The sequence below is a fragment of the Pangasianodon hypophthalmus genome, chromosome 4, assembly GCF_027358585.1.
Source record: "Pangasianodon hypophthalmus isolate fPanHyp1 chromosome 4, fPanHyp1.pri, whole genome shotgun sequence".
Classification (NCBI taxonomy): domain Eukaryota; kingdom Metazoa; phylum Chordata; class Actinopteri; order Siluriformes; family Pangasiidae; genus Pangasianodon; species Pangasianodon hypophthalmus.
The window spans coordinates 30,671,429-30,690,441 of record NC_069713.1 but is presented as its reverse complement, the minus strand read 5'-3'; the positions used below and the strand labels follow the sequence as shown (position 1 = coordinate 30,690,441).

The following is a 19,013-nucleotide window of genomic DNA, read 5'->3' as shown; positions in this document are numbered from 1 at the left end:
CACATCCTTGGGGATTTTCCTAATGACAGGGGTAGGTTCACATTTGTGAGTGTCAATAAGAGATGGCGCAGAAAGGACACAAGTACATAAAAATGGCGTGATATTTATCAGGGGCAATCCACGAATCATTGTTACTGTCCATAGCGTAGGTCAAGGAACTGGTGGACAATGGTACACAGGAATAATCAGCTGCAGGTCCAAACAAGGGAACATGGAAAAAAGAAACAGTCACAAACCTTAACGAGATGAACAGCATGGAAAGACTTCGCGAGGAGAGAGATAGATTAAGAGAAACAACAGGGTATACATAACTAAATTAATCAAAATGAAACACATAACAGCTGAACACATTAGGGAAGTCAACCAATGATAAGACAGGGGTGGAGACAGGACAGAAACCAAAACAAAGGCATATAGCCATAATGTTAACAAAAGCACATAAACTCAAAACCAAACAAAAGATTGCAGTGATTGCTGCACTGGGAAACACATCATGGGCTTGAGGGGGGAAATTCGTGACACATGCTACTGTAATCATGAAGGCATTAATTCATAATACGCTCATACCGAACATCCTTTCAACAGTCTTTACTCCTCTATACCTGTATACTGTAATGATGTTTAATCACACTATCTAAAGATCCCTTTTGAATCTGGTTCCTCTTGAGGTTTCTCCTCATGTCGTTTCAGGGAGTTTCTTTCACTTTCTTTCCACTGTCACCTCTGGCTTGCTCATCAGGGATCTAAATCCACATTCAGATATCTCTGTGACAATGGCAATTGTTAAAAGTGCTATACAAATATATTTTTTATTGAATTTAAAAAAATCCCCATCCAGGCCGGAGGAAACGAGCCCATGCAGGAGCTGAGCCACGCAATCCTGCAGGTGACCCGCCGAGCCGAAAACCTGCTGCTGCAGAAAGCACCGATGCCGTGGGACCTCCGGATGTCAGGGTCCATCCGTCACACCTTTACACACAGCCTGCCCCAAACACTCCAGATTCTACAGCACATGTCTCAACTCGTCCAGCAAGAGCTCAAAAGTGAGTGTTAGCCCAAGAGACAAGTAGAGTTGATAATTCCACTTAGAGAGGCTAAGCAACATTGTCAACGTTCTTGTTGAAAACATAGAACATTAAACAACTGGGATTTCTCTGATTCCTGATGGAGAAAATCCAAGCTATTTAATGCCATGAAGTTGATTCACACATAAGCGCTATAAATTCCAGATTAGGCCTACCAGGCACAAGTTTATTTAGAGTTGCATTTCCACCCAATTAATTTTAACGATCAGTTAAATTATTATTTATGAGCAGATAGTTATTTATTAGGTAAGAAATAAAACAAGATGGAGCATTTAATTATTTTCCTATAACATCACACCCCAGAGTGTTTCATTCCTCGTATACCACAGCGATTTGCCAATGCTTACAATTTTTTTATTCTATTTTATTTTATTAATGAATGGCACGTCATACTATCTATCCATTTGTAGTTACATGTAATGTTGTGAAACGTCTGTGAATGTTAATGTGACCACTTAAATTGTAACAGCTATAAACAGTCATTCCCGTACCAGCCTCTTTTCTCTTAAATAAACTTACAACGTCACCATTCAGTGCAGTCTTCCACAAGAACAGTTATATTTAGATGAGTTCTGAGAAACAAGTACATTTTTACCAGTGTTGTTTTTTGTTCACAATACTCATCATTCTTCTCTAAAATTGGAAACAAGCTGATTAATGGCAGTAGGGAAGAACAGAAGTGTACATTTGTCAATTTCAGCAAAACAGTAAAAAAAAAATAAAATAAAAAAATGCTGAAGATAGATATCTTATGAAACATAGACACATAAAATTGACTCTGCTTTAAATCATGTATTCATAAATACCAGTTTTCATGTGAATAAAATATTTCACATATAATGAAATAAATGCGTACACATTTGGTAATCTAACACGTCTACGCCCAGAGCCGCTGGCCACACTGGCCGGAGCGTACCATGACGTTACAGGAGAGCGTCTGGACGTGATGTGGCATGGCTTACTGGGCCTGTGGAGCCGAGACCTGGAGCAGATGCTGCCTGCAGTTCTACATAATCACCACCTGAGGACGCCATCCATAACTGCTCTCCGCACTGCCATCACCGCTCTGGACCTGGTGAGATGAGGACAGTTCATGTAAATCCTGACTTCTCCAGTTCTACACTGCACACTGTGTGTGTTCCCTGCATTCAGTTCGACCCTGGGGTTAAAGATCATTCAATGTTATGGCCCCAGAACTTTAGACAGCTCTCTCTACTTCTATATCTCTTTACCTGCAAATTTTTTAATCCTAGCTTAAAACCTAGCATTTCACTCATTACCATCATTGTTAGTTGTATGATATTTGTTGATTTTACATTAAAAAGCACTATACAATATATATGATGTATTACTTATTACTCATTTGACTGCTTGAGCACTCAAATTCCAGTCTAACTTAGTGCCATGCTGTTACATTTATTAGAGTAAAAAGTGTGAATAAAGCTTTCCGTTGGTACATTTTTCAGATCATGCAGCACACAGTCCAGTGGGCTGAGTCCAGATTGGCCATGATGTTAGTAGGATTTAGAAGACAGCTTGCTTTCATGTACAAGTACTCTGAAAGGTGGGATTGCAAAATGGGTGTTACATGGTTGGTACCTGTTGTGAAATACATAAACTACAGATTAAATATGAACGCTGTACCGATTTTCTTAGGATGACATGAAAAAAACATTTTGTACATTGTACTTTCAAATGCTACTAATTTTCATGTGCATAGTAATTTCACTGACTCATATTCGTCATTGACAATATATCGTAATATATCTGCTAGATATTGTATAAGAAGTATTAACAGTTGCTTAGGTCCCCCGAGCCACCAGGGGGCACCATGCGAATGCAGGATTGTAGGAAATAAAAACAAAATAACAAACAAAAAACAACAACAACAACAACAAAATACAGTATATATTTAAGGAATGGTGAGCCCATGGTTGTAACCCTTTGTTCACACTAGCAAACAAGGAAGCAACATTAATTTTCTGTGTACATGATCAACAGGGAGCACCAATTTCACCAATTAGGTATGATGTCATAAAACCACAAATACAAATGATTCGCTCGACTGATTTCTCGGACCGATCCTATGGCATGTGTTGTCCAACATTTCTTCAGTTCCCCACTCTTAACTTTAGTTCCTACCAGCAATTAGTTCCCATTTAAGCTTCCGCAACACACCTGCAAAGACAAAGTACAAATGCTTGACTTGTTGTTTGCTAGTCTGAATGGTTACCATGGTTCAGGCTTTTTCCCTCCACTTTGTTCTTTAACAAGCAAAAGACTTTATACCAAAAGATGAAACACATTTTCTGTCTTTGTGATCACACTGTGTGTTGTTGCAGGGATGGGGAAGTGACGGTGAGTCTTCCTTTACTGCGTAATCCGTGGACAAAGCGGTCAGTGGTTGGCATAGCAGAAGTCGTGGTGGAGGAGTTCCTCATGAAGCCTCTTCTCTCACTGAACTCAGCAAGTATCACAGCTGAGCTCTATAGGCTTAAGAGGAAACTGATGGACAGTCCTTTCAATCGTGAGTCCCGGGATTTCACTTCATGATTTATAGCACTATAAATATAACACCTGAAAAACAGAATAGCCAATATATCTTACTATCATCTCAATTATAATTCACAAAGCCCCTCCCATGGTTGGGGATCTTCCAGATTGCAGATGTGTATGTACAGGTGAGAGTGTAAGAATTCCATTAAAAAATACAAGGACAGTACTGTCCCATATACGAGTACAGTACCGTGAAACTCTTTTCTTTGCATATCCTGACTTGGGGTCGTAGCGCAGGGCCAGCCATGGGACAGAGAGGGTTTAGGGCCTAGCTCAAGGGCCCAACAGTGGCAGCTTGGAGATGCTAGGACTTGAACTCTACCTCCTGCTCAGTATCCCAGAGCCTTAACCACTGAGTGACCACAGAACACTTTTGTCATCTCTGGTAGTCACATTACTACTCAAAGGAGATCATCTGAAACCATACAGTTCTATACTTTTTCTTACTACTAGGATTCCCATTAGCCCTACACTAAATTAACCACAAAACACATATTGACTGGTCTATCTACATTGTGACTGGATTTCACATCATGCAACCTGTCCATCTACCTGAGTGTCCTCTTCTTTCCTTTCACTGATGTCCTTGTTCAAGTTGCTCCAAGGAGCAGCCATGTTCACCAAGCATGACCTCTTCAAATTCTACCACCTGGTCTGCATCTGAAAAGGAAATGAGTGGAAGACTCCATTCATTACTGGTCACTATGAGGTCATGATTATGCCTTTTGAATGAAACAATGCCCCAGCCGTACTTTACCTCTCGTCACGGTAAAACTCATTCACTTTTTGTCCCTGCTTTATCCTGGTCAGGGCCATGGTGGATCCAGAGCCTATCCCAGGAACACTGGGTGTGAGGTGCGAATACACTCCGGATGGGACACCTGCACTATGTACACAAACATTCACACAATTATTTACACCTATGTTTAATTTATCTTAGTAATTCCACCTATTGGCATGTTTTTGGGAGGTGAGATGAAACCAGAAAACCCAGAGCAAACCCACATGAACACAGTGAGAACATGCAAAGCTCCACTCAGACAGTAACCTAAGCTCAGATTGAACCGGGAACTCTGGAAACATATCTACCATGCCTGAGAAGAACTTCATCACCTTCTTTTAGAACCATTTCTAAGTCAAACCAGACAAACATGAGGTTTACTTCTTGTAGTTTATCATCTCTAAAAGCAGTGTCCAGATGCATCCTTGGAAGACTAAATATTCCAAACTATCACCTATCCATCTCCATTAAGTGGTTATAACAACTGTATTGTTTTGCCAACGTTCACAGAAAAGTTATCTGTAAATTTAGCAGTTAAGCAGCACCTTTCACTGCCCTGGATAATAAATCCCACAAGCAACATACTCCTGAGGCATAAAAGGCATTCCTTTTATGCTCAAGCAGCATTTCAGTTTGGGCATAATGTATGTATATAGATGTAAGGCCCATCTTAATCCATTGCTTCCTAACAATGTAAAAGAGGATACATGTTTGAAGTTAGGAGAGGTGCTTCCTCAGCGTCATCCCTTCTATTCATCAGCTTTCCACTACACAAAGAAGCTATTAGTAACAATTAACTGCTGGCTATTAAACAGGCCATGGAATAGTGAAGATCTGGCTGGAAGAGGTCCAACAAGCTAACAAACCTAAATGACTTCAACCCTGTCTTCAACAAGAATGTACCAGTAGCCCTTTCCAAACATTTTAAACCTTCAGAGCCAGAAAAGTAATTTGGCAACACTGTCCCTAGTTCCTAAATTATAAATTCAACTTTGATGGGGCATAGAGGCCATGGACCAATAGGCAGCACAACAGAGAAACTGGTCCCACTGCCCATGATCCAATCGTTTAAGAGACAACAGAAACCATCACCATTCTTTTGCTGGATGAAGAATATTCTGAAGAAGATTCAATCAATCTGTCAAATCAAAATTTTATTGGTATAGTGTGTTTCATACAGGTTTGGACTTCAAAGGGCTTTCCTTTCCTTTCCTTTGACTCTGATCCAATTTCATGGATTTAGAGAACATTCAGCATGTATATCAGTCAACATCTCTTCTGGTTTTCATCCTGAATCCCATAGCCATACTGAGAGAATCAATTAAGGTATGAAAACTATCCTACACTGCATAGCTTTCACAAACCATTCCTCTTTCAACAATCACATCCTATGGGCTGAGAATTTACAAAGCACTTTATGCTCATCCTTTTGAGTGTCAGCCTTTACTTTTTCATCACCAGTATCAAGATTTGTTTAATAGTAAGGACAGATTTGAGGGTCCAGGCAGGCTTTAGCAGGCGTGTCAACTTCAAGAGCTTTAAGCCAGAAGTAGCAGCATTGGCATGGGAAAAATGGTTTCTCTCTACAGGTGGAATCCCACAAACTGGCTCACTTTATAGTATTTGAGAAGTGTTAATCCAATGGTGCAATGGTGATGTGCAACTGGGTTTCATTTGAGCTAGGAACAACCCAATTACAGAAGGAGTGTGTAACAGCAACAAAAACCTTTTCCCCATTTTATTTTACTGTGTTGAACTCAGGTCGAAATAATAAAAAAGATTTCTTTGTGTGTTTGTTTAGTTGAATCAAGCATATAAAGGTACAGATTGGAAAGAAATCCCTTGTAGTACTGATCAAGTACTTAACTTCTTACTTAATTTAATAGGACATTTTTGTTGTTTTGTTTTTAATTCACTTTAAATCATTTTTGATTCTCATCCCTATCCAGATCAAGCATTTCTTGTGGCAGATGGATTCGTCGTGTCATTTGATGGACAAGTGTTAAAGATACCACATTCCTGTGACCTTGTCTTAGCTGCTGATGTCACCAAGAACACGTTTGCCATCACTTTAAAATCTGACTGGGCAGAAAAACAGCATTCCCTCATGGTTCGGCTGCAAAACACCACTGTTGTGGTCCGTCCAAAAGAGCGGGTATGTACACAATTAACATTTCACATCATTTTACACTTGCATCTTAGAGAATCATTTCTTGGTTGTGGACTTTTTGGAGCCTTTGTTTGAAAGATGGGTGAGAAATTATAGGATAAACCAAGTTAGTAAGGCGTTGGGCCACCACAATCCACCAGAACAGCTTCAATGCTCAATGATATAGATTAATCTTAAGCTGTACTAGAGGGATGAACACCCTTCTTCCAAAAGATATTCCCTCAGTCGGTGTTTTGAGCACACTGCCGCTCCCAAATCTCCCATAGATGTTCAATTTGGTTGAGATCTGGCAATAGTGATTGTTAAACCATTCAGGGAGCCCTCTTTCCCTTTGGATGGGGGTGGGGTCATCCTGAAAAAGACCATGCCCCTGGTTCAACATAGGATAAAGGTGATCAGTCAGAAGAACATTGTATTGATTTGCAACTAGTAGACTAGCACAATTCCTCCCACAGCATAACAGAGCCAGTGTTTATTCTTATAACTGGTTGCCCATTTTTATATTATGTCTGTTGTTCTCTTACCAGATGGATGTGGATTGCCGTAGCGTACAGACACCCTTTATTAATCCTGATGTGACTGTGACCAGAGAGCTGAATCTACTCACAGTGTCCAATAGAAGAGGATTATTGGTGTCATGTGACCCCACTCTAAGCATGTGCAGTGTAACACTAGATGGATGGCTGCATGGTAAGACATCTGTTCTCTGTTCTGTGCCTGTTAGATGCAATACTTATACCAACATGTGTCTAATATTAAAACATTATTTGGTTATTGGTGCCCTGTTGCTAAGTTCCATCTACTGGCTTTCTGTAGCTGGCAGATTAAACACTGATGCTTGACTACAAAGCCAAGCCTCGCTTATCAAATTCCGCTCTGTGCCCTGTTCCCTTTGAGCCACTAGCTTGACTCGACTTGGAAAACAAGGAAGACATGCTTTATTACCGTTCTCTATACTGGCCCCCAGCTGGTGGAATGAACTTCCCCTGGCTGTCTGAATATCTGTGTCGCTGTGAAGACCTACCTCTCAACTAAATACTTAACTGAGAACTTGATTTTCAATTTAAAACTTAAAATACTGTACGTTTAAATGTACAACCCAATCTCGTGGTCTTCTGTATAATCACTGTATATCTGAAATTTCACATTTTTAAAGATTTTACCAAATTCTGTCTTGTCAGATGTGTATGTGGGTCTCTGCATGTCTGTCTGTCTGCCTGTTTCTGACTCTCTGTCTGTCTGTCAGTCTCTGGGTATCTGTCTAGCTCAGGGTGTCTGTCTCTCAGTCTGGGTGTCTGTCACTGTCTATCTATCTGTGTCTGTCTTTTTCTGTCTCTGGGTATATGTCTGTCACTAGATGTCTGTCTGTCTCTGGGTGTTACTATGACTCCATCTCTGTCTGTCCCTATCTATCTGTCTTTGGGTGTCTTTCTGTCTGTCCGTATGTCTGTCTCTGGGTGTCTGTCACTAGGTATCTGTCTGTTTCTGGGTGTCTGTCTGTTTGTCTGACTCTTTCTCTGACTGTCTCTGTCTATCCGTCTGTCTCTCTTTGTCTGGGTATCTGTCTGTCTGTCTGTATATCTCTGGGTATCTGTCTGTCTGTCTGTCTGTCTGTATATCTCTGGGTATCTGTCTGTCTGTCTGTCTGTCTGTATATCTCTGGGTATCTGTCTGACTCTGGCTCTGTCTCTGTCTTTGTCTGGGTGTCCTTCTGTCTCTGCTTGTCTCTGTGTGTCTGTCTTTAACTTTGTCTGTTTGTCTCTGGGTATCTGTCTGTTTCTGACTGCCTTTGTCTGTATCTCAGTTTCCTGGTATCTGTCTGTCCTTGTTTGTCTCTGGGTATCTGTCTGTCTCTGTCTGTCTGTCTCTGTCTGGATGTTTTGTCTGACTCTGTCTGCTTGTCTCTGGGTATCTGTCTGTCTCTGTCTGTCTGCCTCTGTCTGAGTGTTTTGTCTGACTCTGTCTGTTTGTCTCTGTCTGTCTATCTGTCTCTCTGTCTCTCTCTCTCTTTGTCTCCATCTGTCTCTGTCTATTTGAAAGTCTCTGTCCCTTTCTGCCTCTGTCTGTCACACTCTCTCTGTCTGTTTCTAATTCTAACTTGTTGTTCCCATTAGGGATATCCAGTGGACTTCTAGGAACCAATGATAATGAGGTGGGAAATGATTATTTACTGCCAAATGGCTCACAGGCCCACAGTGTGGACGAGTTCACGCAAGGATGGAATGTGAGCTCTTTATCTTTCTGTTTAAGTTTAAATGATTACCTGTTTGATTTTTTTTTTTTTTTTTACTAAAAGTGGAACATTATGAAAATAATTTATTCCAAATGTTTTTTTGGATACAGACATACCACACACTTTTTTTTTTGTAATACTTACTGTAGCTAAATGCTCATATTTATGTCATGTAAACGTTTTTCTGCAGGTGGGTTCTAGCTGTGTGAGTGTGGAATCTGAGTCCTGCATGAACCAAACGGCAGCAAACCTGTCCTGTTCACTTTTCTTCTCCTCCACTACGTCTCCTCTCAGCTCCTGCTTCAGAGTGGCAAGTAGACACAATCGAATCCATGAGTTCAGTGTTTGTTAAATGCATTATGAAAAAATTAGACAAACAATCCTTTTTCAAAATGTATGCATGCACACCATATACGTAACCATACAACTTCTATAAAATATAATGTTTTTTTTAGCACAAAGTATTATTATCTTTGCACCTTTTCTGCAAATGTGAGAAATAAAACCTTTTACAGCCCAAAAAATCACTCACGAGCAATAAAAAATTTGAAAGGTAGTGAATAAGATTTAAAACAGTGCAAACATGCTAATAAAAACAGATCAGTTGCCAATTTGGCAATATGATTTAGCGTTCTGTGCTGTGTAAAAGAGTGTTAATTTGTAATGTTACCTTTCTTCTCATTTTCAGGTAGATCCTGAGCAGTTCCTTGCCATGTGTGAAAGGAGCCAATGTGATGCTGTAGATGCTTCCAGAAGCTCTGTGTGCAAGCTGGCATTAGCGTACCTTCAGTTGTGCCACAGAAACTATATTTCTCTGGAGTTACCCATACAGTGTGGTTAGTATTCAACACATGATCCTAATAAACATGATTCACTGATGACTGGTGTTTTTTTTTTTTGCTATCAACTGATGCTCACAACAAATTGAACTCCACCTATTAAGCACCTGCCAGCTCTTAACTAGAAAACTTTGTATCAAAAATAGTAACTACACCACCCAAAGATGTGGTTTTCATAATAATATACTGATTTTAAAGCATTTATTTTTAAAGAAAAAAAAATAATAATAATTTAGATGGGCCACTGTTAACACTATAGGCTGCCATTAACCAGGCAAATAATTCTAAACAATATGTCAACAGTTTACGGTTGCTTGGCCATTTTTAATTTTTTCTAATTTTTTTGAGTGATTACTTCTATGTATTGGCATTGCAAAACCACCAGTTTTTTTTTTTTTTATATATTATTATTTCGCTTAGTTTAACCACAGCAGCCATCTTTGTGTTATGGCACACAACAAAACCTCAATATCTCAGCTCAGGATTGTCTTAGCTACTTGGAACAAAAACTGATCTCTAGAGCACAAGGTACATGAACATATATAAACATTTTGCACATTCTTGTTCCTTAGACTTAGAACTTAAGTCCTAATGTAATGCTCAAGATTGCTCACATTTCCACTATTAGGGTCAATTTACAAAGACAAGGGTTTGACTCTCAGTCTTAATTTATTTTAGGGGGTATCTAGGGAGTAAGTATAGTGTGCATGCAGAACATTTCAGGTTTAAGACTTATCTTATTTTTTTTATGGGGTCGAGAAAGTTTTCAAATTTTTTGAAAATTCCCCCTCAATTTCAGGCTGAATATCTCTGGTTGGGGACCAGATACGAACCTGAAATTTTCACAGAAATAAGTCATCTATAGTCGCATTTTGCTGTAAATATTTTGAGTTTGAGATTATACTGGTCACAGAGCTAGGGCTAGTAGAATTCTGAGGAAAAGCCTACTTTATTCATTTGCATGCATTTTGATAAATGAACAGATAATATAAACATAAGAAATAATAAAAATGAACAGTATTTTACAGAAGTTATGGTTATGATTGACATACAATAGCTTATGTTTGTCAGTGAGGTCTAAAATGTTACTACATTTGATATTGGCAACAGTGAAGCATGATCTGTCACAGGGTTCTTCAAATCTGCAGAGTTTAGCTCCAACCTCCAAACTCACCTTCTTGTAATTTTCTGGTAATCCTGAAGACCTTGGTTAGCTTGTTCAGGTGTGTTTGATTAGGGTTGGAGCTAAACTCTGCAGAACAGTGGACCTTGAGGGCTAGATTTGAAGAACCCTGATCTATCATGCTGTTGATTATTTTACAGTGTTTTTCCTTACATAACCCTGCTGGAATAAATGCTAAATCATTCCAAAACAAAACATGCCTAGCTAGCAAATTTATCCTATTTAAATTTAACTTACCTCAACATGCTAATTTAAATTTGATGGTGAATTTTTAATGGTGAGATGTTCAATTTTCTTTTTAAAATTAATTAATTTATTTTTTTGCAGATGTAATTAACAAGGAGTTGTACCTGAGTAATTTTTAAAAAATATTTAAGTAAAGGACATACTATATATTCCAAAAAAGTACTTAAATACAGTAAGAAAGTACAATTACTCAAGTAATTTCCAAAGATAACGTAGCTAACGTTATGCTTTATTTCAATATATATATCATTTGAACTTTACGTATGTAAACCAAAGGATTTTGTGTATTATCCATAACACAAGTTGTACATCAGTTTCACAAATGCAACATTCAAATGATGTATGTTAAAGTAACCATAATGTTGGCTACATTATCTGTGTCTATACTATCTGCTCAAGCTTAAAGCTTAATAATTTGAAGTAAGAGTATTATAAATTACTAACTAAATACAGTAATTGCAAAGTATTTCAACATACATCATTTAAAAATGTTATATCTGTAAACCAATGTATAGTTTGTATCATTAAGAATACACAAAGTTCTTTGGCCATATGAAATTTTACGACAGGTTCAATGTTTTTAAGTGTTTGGATGGTTTCTTTAAATGGTTGAAGTTCTTTCCATAATATAATACTAGAAAAAAATAACTGGAGTGGTGTTGCCAGTGTATCATGGGCCTTAGTCCAGGGCACATTGAATGATTAATAGATTTATTTGATGTGTTAAAGCTGATATTTTACAGTTGAGGTATATCAAATTCATGAAGTGCTAGGGATGTGAATGTATCTATTCCAACTTGTGTGCATATTTTTTTCTGTTTTCAGCATAAAAAAAAAGGTGATGCCCTAAAAATGAAGTTGAAGAAGTTGAAGTGGAAGAAGTTCTAACTAACATATATTCCTAAGTATAACCACTTTTTAACACCTTGTAAATAAATCACGTTTACAGAATTTCAGACTTCTTTCAACGTCTGCAGAACAATGAATTTTTTAAATACACCAGGACAAATTTCATGACTGAGAATCAATCAGCAAAGAAATTGTCAGGTTTAACAATTCTCCAAGCAACCAATGCTGTGCACAAATGAGCATTGTTTTAACCAAAACCAAAACACATAAAAAATTTTATATGCCCAGTAAAAAAAATGGAGCCAGATGTGTCCCCCATATGTCCAAATCAGCATGCCTTTTCCTTTTCTTTGGACCTGGAAACCACAGCCAGGAAAAACAAGTTGTAAAATGTGAAAGGTACTGAAGAAGATGTATGACGTCCAGTAATTGTCCGTATCAAGGAGAAATATTCATTGAAGATTGAAAATATAAACATGATATTTTTCCAGAAGGTAACATCAATGTGAAAATATCTCGTTTGGCAATAAATCTTTTTTTTTTTTTATAGAAATGTGAGGTTCTTATTATATTATTTATCTTTTTTTTTTCTTGTTTATGAACTTTGTTTATTGGAGCATGGATGTTAACTGGAAAACTCCATCAAGGCAAAGGCAACAAACATTATTTTTTAATGTTTCCCAACTATTTTAGCACAAAAAAAAGAGTTTTTTTTAATCCCTAATAAAAATCCGCCCTAAGGAACTCCAGCTGCTTTGTCCTCAATTTAGATGTGTTCCAGTTGTTCGTGATGAGTGCTACAGTCACCATTAAATCTTTTCTCAAATTTATAGTAGAGTATTGTTCTTCTTCTGATATATTACCATTTGAATATCAAAAGCTCATTCACAGGGACTGCTTTACAAAGTAAAAAGTATACTAGGTGAAAAGGCGAATTTGGTAATTTAAGGAGATTCGTGGCTCAGGTCTCCAGTGTCACACCTTGTAACAGTCATTCAGTTTACTGCCGTGGTAAAGTATTCACGACAGAGTTAACACAACAAGCTGCAATGTTTTGCATAATTAACTTCAAGAGGGAGAGTGGGAAAAAAAGAGAGGCTGATGAGGGACTGACTGTTTACAGCTGCCATAATGTACACGATAACAGGAACTAACTTGTATCAGATCTTCCACAACATTAAACATAAGTAGGAATGGATAAATGTAATGGATAAAAAATTCATATAATCCATAATAAATGGATAAAAAATTTCACTGACATCTTGTTCGTTAATAATTCATTACACACTCGTTCAATGGTTACGATTCTAGACTGATGGTTGCAGGGCAATATGGGTAATAAAATCCGGTCCATATAATCATAATCAGACCAGAATATATTCTTGCATTTGGGATATTTCTTAAAATGGCTGAAAAAAAAAATACAGACCAACATATTGTTCATGGTCGAGTTTGTAAATCAAGTTGATGAACTTTAGATATATCACATAATAAAACCTATTTTCAAAGATGATGCTAATGTGAATATGTCGATTTCATGTTTGTTTCAAAGCAAAAAAGAACCTATGTCGTCATTTTTATTTTTACTGACCATTCATTCAAAAACAATCTGATTAAATATTAAAGGTGTAATTGATGCCTGTATCGATTAGATTAATGAAGACCTCAAGGTTCTTCTGGCATTTTGCTTGAAATTGAGTTAACCAAATGAACTTCATGTCTGGTGGATATGTCATCTCTTGGGGTTTTTTTTGTTTGTTTGTTTTGTTTTGTTTTGTTTGTTTGTTTGTTTGTTGCAAATTTTTGTGTTATATTTGAAAAAATTTTAAATATGTCCAAACTTGACACTTCTGTACAGTAATCTGGAGGAGAAAATAACTTTTGGCTGTAGGGGCCGTAAGAGTAATAAAAAGGAAGTGTTAAAAAAAAAAAAAAAAAAAAAAAAAACGGTGCAGACCATCTTCTGCTGGTTTTACAATGTGTAAATGTTCTGGCATGTTTAAAAGTCTCCAGTGCTGTGTAAAAGCTAATACTGTGGCTAACACCAGATAACATTAGTATTAAATATTACGGGAGTTAGCTAGCTACATACGGTGTGCTTCACTGAAATACTCCAGTGACGGTCAGCAGAAGATTGTTTTCTGGTTGTTATATTTTCTAATTCATTTTAATCTTGTTAAATGTTTTACAATGAAATTTAAATTTCAGAGACGACTTTAAATTTTAAAACGCGAATTTTACATCTTAAAGATTTGAGAAAACTAAAACTGATAGAACAGCATATATGTTCATAATATAGCCATGATAGGCTCAAAATGTCTTCCTTTGTTGTGTTTATTACTATATATTTCTTATTTAGGGAAACAAAGAGATTGCTTAGTGAGAAACAGACAACTTTATAAAAATGAAGAGTAATTGATCTTAGAGAATAAGATCTGATTTTCACTGTTCAAAACATTACTGTCTAATTAGAAAGTGTCAGCCTTGTTAAGCTGCAAATACAGATTACAGAACTTTAGGGGTTTTCTAGCAGGAATATCAAAACCTTAATGTTCCATATATCTCAATATCTGTTCCATATATCTATATATATGCTCGTTACTCAGATCGAACGTTATAATATTAAGAAATCAGGAAATACAAAATGCAGCAATTTTAGTCTGTCTAAAAAAAAAAAGACACCTAGACCAAATGGGATTTCTTCAAAAGTCTCCAAATTAAATATTGATTTAATATTCCCTATTCTAAAGGAACTTTTCTTTTCATTGAAAGCATTCTGGAGGCATTACTTACTCAAAGAAAGCTCAAACAGGAATGCCGGAATGTTTAATCGAATTCCTTCATCTAAAAATCTCTGCTAGATTCTTTCTTCAAGGTTACGCCACGTGAGAAGAAGATCAAAAGGCATTTATTAAAGGAGAAAATGTCAGTTAATTCACAATACTTACAATAACTTTTTTTGTACGACACTTTTTAAAAGTAAACACTCTCAACAAAACTTGGTTCAGGTGAGAATTTTATTGGTTGGGTTAAGACATTGTACTCCAATCCTTCAACACTTCAAACACACAGGTTTATATATATATATATATATATATATATATATATATATATATATATATATATATATATATAAACACCAATCTCGAGGCAACACTGCCCGTTGTCACTGATGCTTCTGAACCACTTCCAAACAAGATTAGCCAGTTAAATAAAGTGAGAAGAAAAACAAAGATCATGCTATATGCTGCTGAGATTCTGCAGACAAATAAATAAACCAAATACACTTTTACACAGACTGATTGAATAATGACTTCGGAGACTATAAAATATATTGTGGAAGAACATGTCCAAAATTAAAACATCTTAGCATCGCTAAATTTGCAAAAAGATTTGTCCAATGAATGTAAAATAACCTCCCATGCTCCTTTTTATATGGTGGAGAAACCATTAAAATGTCAATAATGCCCCAGGATGGTGGTCTTAAATGTCCAAACCTTTATAGGCATATCATTGTAGACTATATAGTAATTTCAAAATGCAGTTTTGTCAACTTTAGCGCTATTAAGTCAGAACCATTAACTAATGAAGAGCATAAACAGAATGAAAGGCTTTCTTGAAGATGGCAAAACAAGCCTGAACATTTTCCAATGTTTTTCTAGTGCTTTATGTACTTATCAAAACACCTTCACTGACCTGGATTATTGACTATCTTAAGACAATGAAGATAATCATTTAAGTACAAAGAGCAATAATATTAGCTCTTCCAGAAAGATACCTTTCCCCCCTGTGTTTGGATGAACAAACGATGAATAAATTTACTATTGGGCACATACTGTGCAGAGCATGGAATGCTCAGCAGGTTCCCTGTCATGGAATGTTGCATTTACAGTAGACTGATTAACAAAAGTGGGTGGTATGACTTCGGGCAGTAACTGCAAGAAGAGTTCAACCACAAGGTCACTCGGGAATCATCCACCCAACAACACAAGGAATGTGGACTTACTGTCAAGGCATATAGTTCTCTCATTCTTTGATTACTAGCAAAAAGGCAGTCTTTACAGAGATCTATTTTAGTTCAGCATCTTGTACGGACTCATAATGGGGGGTCTTGGAGGACTCCAGTACTTGAGGGTCTTGGGAGAGCGTGACTGACTTTTTTGTGACATGTTTATGAACCCCCAGTCGTTGGCGCTGTGACATGCTGTAATGGCCTTCACATACACCTTCAGTGTAAATGGGTGTTCTCCACTGTCAAAAGGGGCCTGTTGCAAGGCTAGTACTTGTGCACTAGATCCAGATGATATAGATAACGGAATGCACGCCATACAAGGCTCTTGCATTCAGGACTGCTTGGTCTGCACCTGGACTGATTGGTCACAGTCCTCCACCTGTTTTTCACTCCAAGGGGCCAAACACACAGGCCTAAGTAATCTGTCTAAGGTTACCAAATAATTCTGTCCATTGGCCATTGTAAATAATCTCTTTCCTCCTCTTGCCTTTTGTAAATAATCTCTTTCCTCCTCTTTCCTTTATAAATAATCTCTTTCCCCCTCTTTCTTCTCTTGTCCCCCCTTTCATCTTCTGATGTGTATATTTTTGTATTGCACAGCTGTACAATACAGTACCTAAGCCTCACTACAAGCATTTCAATGTACAATTATCACTGACATTTTGTGCACATGACAAATAATCCAAGCCCGTTAATGTGTGCCTGGAGGGTGGATATGTCCTGGATGGCCTGTCTCTTGGTGGAGCACATAAAAGCCAGTCAAATCAGTCAGTATCATTATACCTCTGGCCATCAGAGGTAACAGGGCTGCCTGCATGCATCTGGAGAACACCCGAGGTGCTAGAGAGGGGCCAAATGGTAGGATTTTCATTTGGAATGTGTGTCCTCAGGAGCAATACGAACATGAGAGTATGCATTGCACAGATCGAATGACGTGAAACCAGTCTTGTGGCAGATGCCATGAGTAACATCTGATAGTGAGAGGGCTCTTAGGAACCAGTTCAGCCCTCTCAAATCTAGAACCAACATCCTTCTTCTGAACTGAGAATCACATTGACTGGAACCCTTTGTTCTGAACCACAGGGACTAGTCTTTAGATCACACCTCTGTCCAAGAGGGTCCAAGAACAAACTTCTTGGAGCAGAGAGGCAAGCTTCATGTGATCTGAAATTGACAAGACCCTAGACCCCAAAGGAGTTGGGGTCAGAAAGCAGAATTCAAATTTGTGCACCTGCAACCTTGTCATCAGTATACACTGATCTGATGCAATCACTGCCCAATGGGTAATGGGTTATGGCTGTAAAGTTTCCCACCGGCAGCTCCCGTCCTTAATGAGTGGGCCCTGTGGATATCTTTAGTAGTGGGTAGGGATCTGCCAGGGACCTGAACGCACAACTGTGTCCATTTAGAGCTTGCACAAGCCTGACAGTGACTAGCTGACAAGCCTGGCTGTGGCAATTTGAGGATTCAATGTGACCTGTCCATTTGACTGTGCTGGTTTCTAGTTTCTGAGACCCAAAGTGCTACGTGGCACACTGGGTAGGTATTGCAGGGCTGATATTCACCTATCTAGCAGTGCAGACTGTGCAAACCATGCTTAGTGCCTTCCATAGACCCGGTTGGCAGAGAGCTGCTGTGGCTACCTACAATGGACATTAAAGTCTACACACTCCTGTTAAAATGGCAGGCTTTTGTGATTTAAAGAAAAATGAATCTAAGTTAAACCATGTCAGAAACTTTTTCACCTTTATTGTGAAATTGCAACATATAAAAATCAAGCGTCAAACAACCAGAAATGTTTTAGGGAAAAAAAAGAAAAAGAAAAATCTTCCAATAACCAGCTTGTAAGTGTGCACACCTTTTTATACCTGGGAATGTGGCAGTCTTCAGAATCAACCAATCACATTCAAACTCCTGTTAAATACTAATTAATATACACATGCCATCAATTAAAGTGACTAATTAACCCCCAATAAAGTACAGGAGAGGGTTACAAAATTTTTTTCAAGATATTAGATATACCCTGGAACTCAGTAATTAAAGACAATAATCAACAAGTGGAGAAAATATGGCACAACAGTGTTAGTTAGTCAGCATTACTAAGAATAGGACATCCCTCTAAAATGAATGAGAAAACTGCATAGCGAGGCTGCCAAGAGGTCTACAGCAAGACGGAAGCCTTTTTTGACAAAAAAAAAAAAACAAAAAAACATCCAATCTCCCAAGACCATGTAGAATAAAGTGCTATGGTCTGATGAGACCAAAGATGAACTTTTTGGCCATAAGATTTTTTGGTGCAAAAAAACACAGCACATCACCAAAAGAACGCCATCCCCACGGTGAAGCATGGGGGTGGCAGCATCATGCTTTGGTGCTGCTTTTCTGCAGCTGGAACTGGGGCTTTAATCCGGGTGGAGGGAATCATGAATAGCTCCAAATACAAGTCAGTTTGGTCCAAAACTTTAAGGCTTCCGCTAAAACATTTAAGATGAAGAGGAATTTCACCTTTCAGCATGACAACGACCTGAAGCACATTTCCAAATCAACATAGGAATGGCTTCACCAAAACAAGATCAAGGTTTTGGAATGGCCCAGCCAGAGTCCAGATTTAAATCTAATCGAAAACCTGTGGGGTGACCTGAAGAGAGCTGTTTACAGGAGATGCCCAGGCAATTTCAGAGTTAGAATGCTTTTGCAAGGAAGAATGGCAAAATATTGCTAAGTCAAGATGTGCCAAACTGATTGACTCTTACCCAAAAAGATTAAATGCCGTGATAAAATCTAAAGGTGCTTCAACTCAGTATTAGTTTAGGGGTGTGCACCTTATGCAGCCAGGTTATTGTACATTTTCTTAATTTTCAATTTTTTTAAATTGTTTTTCACTTTAATTTACAGGTTCCAATTTCACAATAAAGGTTGACAAGGTTCTGACATGATTTATCTTGGATTCATTTTTTTTCCACCAAAAACACATGCCATTTTAACAGGCGTCTGTAGACTTTTTATATCCACTGTATGTGTCCTGGAATAGATGTTTCATCAGCAAGGTTTTGATTAGC

General features: G+C 37.9%; 2 protein-coding genes across 2 annotated transcripts in view; one reads left to right on the top strand and one right to left on the bottom strand.

The window, feature by feature from the left end:
- LOC113539879 (uncharacterized) overlaps positions 1-12,487 on the top strand; it is a 36,752-nt gene extending 24,265 nt beyond the window's left edge. Inside the window, exons 54-63 of the mRNA XM_026935978.3 lie at positions 839-1,043; positions 1,973-2,160; positions 2,552-2,649; positions 3,428-3,612; positions 6,372-6,577; positions 7,120-7,282; positions 8,707-8,816; positions 9,016-9,135; positions 9,514-9,661; positions 11,919-12,487. Of these exons, the coding sequence (XP_026791779.3) occupies positions 839-1,043; positions 1,973-2,160; positions 2,552-2,649; positions 3,428-3,612; positions 6,372-6,577; positions 7,120-7,282; positions 8,707-8,816; positions 9,016-9,135; positions 9,514-9,661; positions 11,919-11,923 (1,428 nt within the window). The 3' untranslated portion in view covers positions 11,924-12,487. The remainder of the gene's footprint in view (positions 1-838; positions 1,044-1,972; positions 2,161-2,551; positions 2,650-3,427; positions 3,613-6,371; positions 6,578-7,119; positions 7,283-8,706; positions 8,817-9,015; positions 9,136-9,513; positions 9,662-11,918) is intronic.
- Positions 12,488-15,096: 2,609 nt separating this feature from the next.
- Positions 15,097-19,013, bottom strand: part of asip2b (agouti signaling protein, nonagouti homolog (mouse) 2b) — a 7,666-nt gene continuing 3,749 nt past the window's right edge. The window contains exon 3 of the mRNA XM_034304047.2: positions 15,097-19,013. This exon is cut by the window's right edge and continues 1,111 nt beyond it. The gene's annotated coding sequence lies outside the window, so the exon portion shown is untranslated.